General features: G+C 53.5%; 1 protein-coding gene across 1 annotated transcript; it reads right to left on the bottom strand.

Annotated features, from left to right (window-relative positions):
* Positions 1 to 1,223: 1,223 nt before the first annotated feature.
* LOC120653529 lies at positions 1,224 to 2,649 on the bottom strand. Its single transcript, XM_039931254.1, has 2 exons — positions 1,847 to 2,649; positions 1,224 to 1,341 (listed from the first exon to the last, which is right to left on the bottom strand). Exons 1-2 carry the CDS (start codon positions 2,647 to 2,649, stop codon positions 1,224 to 1,226), a joined length of 921 nt encoding a protein of 306 aa, XP_039787188.1.
* Between the last annotated feature and the right edge of the window lie 4,826 nt (positions 2,650 to 7,475).

Genomic DNA, 7,475 nt, shown 5'->3' with positions numbered 1-7,475 from the left:
GTGCAGGGAAGGTCACAAGCGCTAGTTAAGGAGGGCCAGGGATTCCTGGGCAGGCGTGCCATGGAGGGAAGGCCGGCGAGGATCGCGGCCCTAATCCGCGCGGCGAACGGATCACGCAATGGCCGCGCGTGATCCTGGGACTAGGTGTGTAGCTTCTAGAAGGTGGGACGGGGTGCGTGGAGGCTGGCCGGTGGGTCTACAAGGTTGGGGCGGTCCACTGGGCAGCGGAGAAGCGGTGCGGGCGAAGCGGAGCTGCGCGAGTGAGCGAGCATCACGGCGGGGACGAAGGGTCTGACCGGTGGGCCGGAGCTGTCAGTGGCGGGGCGGGAGTGTGCGGTGGAGCGGTGTGAGCGGGGAGAGGCGACCTGGGCCGGGCGCAGGGGAAAGCTGGGCCGCGGGAAAGAGAGGGAGTGGCTGGGCCGGTTTCTGAGTTTGGGCTGGAGCACGGGCTGCCGGCTGGTTTGGGCTGGGTTTCCTTCTCTTTCTTCTAGTTTTCTTTCTCCTTTTCCTTTCCTATTTCTATTCCTTTTCAAACTCAACTATTTGAATTCAAACTCAGATTTGAATTCAAACCCTACGCACTCAAACAAATAAAACAACGCACCAGCATGAATGCACACACATTTTTAATCTTAGACAAATTTTAATTACTTGTGAGAGAAAATTAAATTAAATGCAAGACTAAACATAATAAACCTTAGAAAATCAAACAAAGCTTATTAAATTTATTAATAAATTCTGAAATTTAAATTAGGGTGTTACACCGGCCCCATACCGTGGTTGCTTACGCCTTGCGTCAATTTTTTCTAAGTATACGAGAAACTTAGATACGAAATTTTTTCGAAAAGCGGTTGCGTTTTGGGGACGTCTGGGGGGTCCCCCCCCCCCCCCCGTTATAGCCCCCGAGGGAGGCTTGGCCCCATACCTCAGTGTTAAGTGCACGTCCGAGCCCCCGAGGTTTGGATAGTTCACGAAAAATCGTAAGTAAAGCATACTTTTTATTATCTCGGGAAATTTAAAATATAAGTACAAACTATGTACAAAGAGCTCGGAATTTCAAGGATAGAAGCGACGTAGCTGCTTAATGTTCCAAGCACTGGTGAAGACTTCACCCTTCTCATTAGCTAGCTTGTAAGTGCCGGGCTTGAGGACTTCTGCAACGATGAACGGGCTTTCCCACGGTGGGGTGAGCTTGTGGTGTCCTCGGTTGTCTTGCCAAAGCCTCAGCACCAAGTCTCCCTTGTTGAGATCTCGGCGTCGAACCCTCTGTGCTTGATATCACCGTAGGGACTACTAGTATCGTGCTGAGTGTAGAAGCGCCACGTCTCGAGCCTCGTCCACCTGATCCAGAGAGTATTCGCGGACTTGCTAGTTCTGCTGCTCTTGATAAGCCTTGAGCCTCGGAGACCCATACTCCAAGTCAGTGGGAAGGACGGCCTCGGCACCGTAGACGAGGAAGAATGGGTTGAGACCCGTGGCTCTGCTTGGGGTTGTTCTCAGGCTCCAGATGACCGAGAGTAGCGCCGTGAGCCACCTCCGGCTAAACTTGTTCAACTTGTTGAAGATTCTTGGCTTGAGGCCCTGTAGGATCATGCAATTGGCACGTTCCACCTGGCCGTTCATTTGTGGGTGCGCCACAGCCGACCAGTCCACGCGTATGTGGTAGTCGTCGCAGAACGCCAAGAACTTCTTGCCTGTGAATTGGGTGCCGTTGTCAGTGATGATTGAGTTCGGAACCCTGAACCTGTAGACTATGTCGGTGAAGAACAGCATGACTTGTTCGGATTTGATCTTGCCGATGGGTTGAGCCTCGATCCACTTGGAAAACTTGTCGATCGCTACCAACAAGTGGGTGAAGCCCCCAGGTGCTTTCTGTAGTGGCCCGACGAGGTCCAATCCCCACACGGCGAAAGGCCATGTGATGGGGATTGTCTGCAGAGCGTGGGCTAGGAAGTGCGTCTTCCGGGCATAGAACTGGCCGCCCTCGCAGGTCCGCACGACTTCGGTGGCATCGGCGACTGCTGTGGGCCAATAGAAGCCCTGCCGGAATGTGTTGCCCACAAGGGTGCGTGGCGCCGCATGGTGGCCACAAATCCCGGCGTGGATGTCCCGGATCAGCTCCCTGCCCTTGGGAATAAGGATGCAATGTTGCAGAACGCCCGAGGGACTGCACTTTGATAGCTCGTTGTCGATCAAGACGAAGGACTTGGCCCGCCTGGTGATGCACCACGCCTGAGCGTGGTTCGAGGGTAGGACCCCTCGGTTCATCCATTCGAGATACTGGCTGCGCCAGTCACGTGAAGGCAGGGTCTCGTCGATCTCCATCGCTTCAGCCTCGTCCACCGAGGAGATCTCGGTTTCTGTCTCAGTGGCCTCAGACTCCTCCGCCGAGGGGTCTTCGGCCAAGGGCTCAGTGGCTGCAGCCCCCGAGGGTTCAGGGGTTGCGCCGGTGGCTTCCGCTGGATTCTTGAAGTCGACGGATGGTTTGGCGAGGTCGTGGGCGAAGATGTTCGGGGGGACGGTGGTCCACCCAGACGCGATCTTAGCTAGTTCGTTCGCTTCCTCGTTGTACTTGCGCGCGATAAGGTTGAGCTCGAGCGCGTCGAACTTGTCTTCAAGGTGACGCATTGCGCTGCAATACGCCTCCATTTTTGCGTTGTGGCAGCCGGACTCTTTCATCACCTGGTCGATGATGAGCTGAGAGTCTCCCCGGATGTCGAGGCGTTTGATGCCAAGCTCGATGGCGATGCGGAGGCCGCTGAGAAGAGCCTCGTACTCCGCCATGTTGTTGGATGCCGGGAAGTGCAAGCGCACCACGTAGTGCATCTGAATCCGAGGGGTGAGATGAAAAGGAGGCTCGCGCTTGCACCAGTCTTCACCACCGACCCATCAAAGTACATGAGCCAGCATTCTGCTTGGATCTGGGGTGGGGGCAGCTGAGTGTCGGTCCACTCAGCAATGAAATCCGCCAAGACTTGGAATTTGACCGCCTTGCGGGGCGCATAAGTGAGAGCTTCTCCCATCAGTTCCACTAACCACTTGGCTATTCTATCTGTGACTTCCCGATTGTGGACTATCTCTCCCAAAGGAAAAGACGAGACCACGGTGACGGGATGAGCCTCGAAGTAGTGGCACAGCTTGCACCGAGCCAGGACCACTACATAGAGCAGCTTCTGGATCTGTGGACACCGCGTCTTGGTTTCAGACAGCACTTCACTGATGAAGTACATCGGACTCTGGACAGGCAAAGCATGTCCCTCTTCTTGTCTTTCCACAATGATAGCTACGCTGACCACTTGGGTCGTTGCCGCCACGTATAGGTAGAGGGGCTCGCTGTCCATTGCTGGTGTAAGAATTGGAGCACGAGTGAGCAACACCTTGAGCTTGTCAAGGGCTTCCTGAGCCTCGGGGGTCCATGAAAAGAACTCAGTTTTCCTCAGGAGTCGATACAGAGGCAAGCCTTTCTCACCGAGACATGAGATGAAGCGGCCAAGAGCCGCCAGGCAACCCATAACCTTCTGTACCCCCTTTAGGTCTCAGATAGGACCCATCCGAGTGATGGCCGAGACATTCTCAGGGTTGGGTTCAATGCTTCGCTAGGAGACGATGAAGCCCAAGAGCATGCCTCGAGGCACCCCGAACACGCATTTTTTGGGGTTGAGTTTTACCCCTTTGGCTCTAAGGCAATCGAACGCGATCCTGAGATTGGTCACCAGGTCATCCGCCTTCTTGGATTTTACAACGATGTCGTTGACATATGCTTCAATGGTTCGCCCCATATGGTCCTTAAATACGTGGAGCATACATCGCTGGTATGTAGCTCCGGCGTTTCTAAGGCCAAATGGCATCATCACGTAGCAGTACATGCCAAAAGGATTGATGAATGAAGTCGCGAGCTGGTCGGACTCCTTCATCTTTATTTGATGGTAACCGGAATACGCATCAAGAAAGGATAAAAGTTCGCATCCCGCAGTTGAATCAACTATTTGATCAATACGTGGCAAAGAAAAAGGAACTTTCGGACATGCTTTATTTAAACCAGTATAGTCTACACACATCCTCCATTTTCCATTCTTTTTCTTAACTAATACAAGATTAGCTAGCCACTCGGGATGAAATACCTCCTTGATGAATCTGACCGCCAAAAGCTTGTGCACCTCCTTGCCGATCACCCGGCGCTTGAGCTCGTCAAAACGTCACAGGCGTTGCTTCACCGGCTTGGAGTTGGGCTGGATGTCAAGGGAGTGCTCGGCAACCTTCTTCGGTATGCCAGGCATGTCCAAGGGGCTCCATACGAAGATATCTACGTTGGCGCGGAGAAAGTCGACGAGCACCACTTCCTATTTGCTGTCGAGGGTGGCGCTGATCTTCAACGCCTTGCCGTCGGGGGTGTTCTGATCGAGGGGTATGTCCTTGGCACCCACGGTAGGCTCGAAGCTGCCCGCGTGTCACTACGTGGAGTCCATGGCCTCGTTCGCCATCCTCTCCAAGTCTGCAGTGAGGGCCTCATCCACAGCCAGAGCCTCGGCGTGCTCGATGCACTCGATGTCGCATTCATAGGCGTGCTCGAACGAGGCACCGACGGTGATGACACCCTTCGGAGCCGACATCTTCATCTTGAGATAGGTGTAGTTGGGGATCGCCATGAACTTGGCGTAGAATGGCCGCCCCAGAATGGTGTGGTATGCTCCCTTGAAACCCACCACCTCGAAGGTGAGTACCTGTTGGCGCTCCTTAAGTACCCATTTTATCCCTTATTTATCCTTGATAATGGCATGAATTTAATATCAAAATCACTAACCGTCCTAACCCCGGCCTAATTATTGGTCATTTTCACATTTGCACATATATTTTGGAGGAACTTCGTTTTTGTAGGTTTTTGGCCTATTTTGGAGCATGAAATGACGAGGCCCGTGATCGAGCGCTAACACGGAGAAAGACAAAGGCCAAAGCCCAAAGGAAGGACCAAAGCCCATGTTGATTCGAACCCCATTCATGCACATCCATCCTCCAAGAGAGCCCAAAGGACCAAGCCCACGAAGATGAGATCAAGATACTTTGGGATTAAGCAAAGCAAATGAAGATTTAAGGAAGGATTCCTCATCCTATCCTTTCCTCGAAGATATCTCTAAGATAACGATGTCCAAAGGGGTGCAATAGTGAAGGACATAAACTCTAGAAGATGCGAGGAGTCTACACGCGAAAGATGAGACTGAGGTGGGCCCGAAAGAGGGTAGGCCGGCCGGCCTAGGCCCATGAGCCGGCCGGCCTAGCCCGTTTCCAAGGCGGTTCGGCCTCCCCTTCGACCGGTGGCTTCCTCGGCTCATAAATAGCTCGCACCTTATTCAACTCGCGACATCCATCCACCCAGAACTCGACGAAAACCTAGGGCCAAGACCGGAGGGAGACGACGGCCGCCACAAGTCTTCGAAGTTGTCTAGGAGATGGCTTAGGCCGCCCCTAGCCGCCATGGCCTCCCTGCGTGGTTGTGTCATGGTGGAGTTCATGAGCTAGTTGGAGTCGTCGATGGTATGTTCTCGGTGGTGATGATCCAAACGAATCTATTATTTGAATAATGTCTTCATGTCATCCGATCTATTTAGCGATCAAGTATCTCCTGGGTTCATGCTCGGGAATACCTCTTTTGTTGATTTCGTTCTTTCTTTGGTGCACTTGTTCTTAGATCTATTCTTAAGATAGGTCACTTAGGGTGTTCTTGTAGCCGTGGTGGCTAAGGGTTCATGCCGGACTTACCAAAGGGGTTCGACACATCTTCGTGCTCTGAAACTACTCTACCGATAGGGAGCGCCGTGACAGGGCGTAGCCTGTGTAAGATTTGGGGTTTCGAGGGTCAATTTATAGGTCGCGATTTAAAGAGGCTTTGGATGAGATGCATATTGTGCTTACTCGTTTAGCTAGAACTACAACTAGAATGCGTGTGATAGGCTTAGTCATACCTTCGGTCATGTTTTATCCTTACCGATGTTCATGGATGAGATCAACCTTTGTACATCACTCATATCTATTAAAGGTTTACTCTATATGTGCAATTCATGCTTCATGTTAGGATAGATCTGTTAGATTAGATGGAAAACCTTAGTTAGTTCTTTGTCGATCCGTGCGATTGCGGTATACAAATTGGGGCGCTAAGGAGCGTCAACAGTACCTCCTTGCGGAAGTTGGCTGACGTGCCGAAGCAGACGGGCAGATCGATCTGACCGAGGGGTTGGACTCGCTTCCCTGGCGCAACACCGTGGAACGGCGACTTGCTAGGGCACAGCTTGTCCAAGCCGATCCCCATGAGCTCCAGGGTGTGCGCGTACATGATGTTGAGGCTGCTTCCTCCATCCATAAGCACCTTGGAGAACCGCATGTTGCCGATGATGGGATCCACAACGAGTGGATACTGTCTCGGGTTCGGGATGTAGTCAGGGTGGTCCTCGTGGCTAAAGGAGATGGTGTCCTCCGACCAGTCGAGGTAGGATGGCGTGGCCTTGTGGACTGAGAAGACCTCTCGGCACTCTCGCTTGCGCTGTCGAGGGGTCATGTTCGCCGTTGGTCCGCCGAAGATGAAGAACGCGTTCTCCACCGAGGGGAAGCCATCTCCGCCCTTGTCGTCCGCATCCTTCTTCTTGTCCTCGTCCCTGCGTGTGACACGGTTGTAGTATTTGCGGAGCATGTCGCACTGCTCGAGGGTGTGGTTGACCAAGCCCTTGTGATAAGGGCACGACATCTTGAGCATGTCGTCGAATAGGCCGCCGCCACCCCGAAGGGGGCCTCGGCGGCCTTTGCGATCTGGGAACACGGTGAGGGCCTTGTCGGAGTCCTCCTCCTACCCCTGACCGCGCAGGTTCTACGGGCCCTTCTTCTTTCCTTTCTTGTCCTGCTTCTGCTTCTTTGCGGGGGGCCTTAGGTTTGCTACCCTCCGCGGGCGCGTCTTCCTTGCGCTTCGTCGTCTTGCCATCGAATATGGTACCAACTGCTTCCTCGCCAGAGGCAAAGTTGGTGGTGACATCAAACATGCCATTAGCGCTGGTGGGAGGGCTTCGTCCAAGTTCGTGCACCATGTCCCTGCACGTCGTGCCCTGAAGGAAGGCACTAATGATCTCGGAGTTGGCGACACTGGGAAGCTCGGTGCATTGCTTAGAGAAGCGTCGGATGTAGTCACGCAAGGATTTGTTGGGCTTCTGTTGGCACCTCGGAGATCCCAGGAGTTCTCAGGGCGCACGTAAGTGCCCTGGAAGTTACCTACGAAGGCCCTGACCAGGTCGTCCCAGTCATTGATCTGACTCGCAGGAAGGTGCTCGAGCCATGTCCGCACCGAGTCTGTAAGGTGCAGAGGAAGGTTGCGGATGATCACGGCGTCGTTAGTCGCGCCGCCCAGCTGGCAAGCTAGGCGGTAGTCATTGAGGCAAAGCGCGGGATCTGTCTCTCCCGAGTAGTTGGTGAGGGTAGTGGGCTGACGAAAGCATGGG

The sequence above is a fragment of the Panicum virgatum genome, chromosome 1N (genome assembly GCF_016808335.1).
Source record: "Panicum virgatum strain AP13 chromosome 1N, P.virgatum_v5, whole genome shotgun sequence".
Lineage (NCBI taxonomy): Eukaryota > Viridiplantae > Streptophyta > Magnoliopsida > Poales > Poaceae > Panicum > Panicum virgatum.
This window is presented reverse-complemented; position numbering and strand designations above follow the sequence as displayed.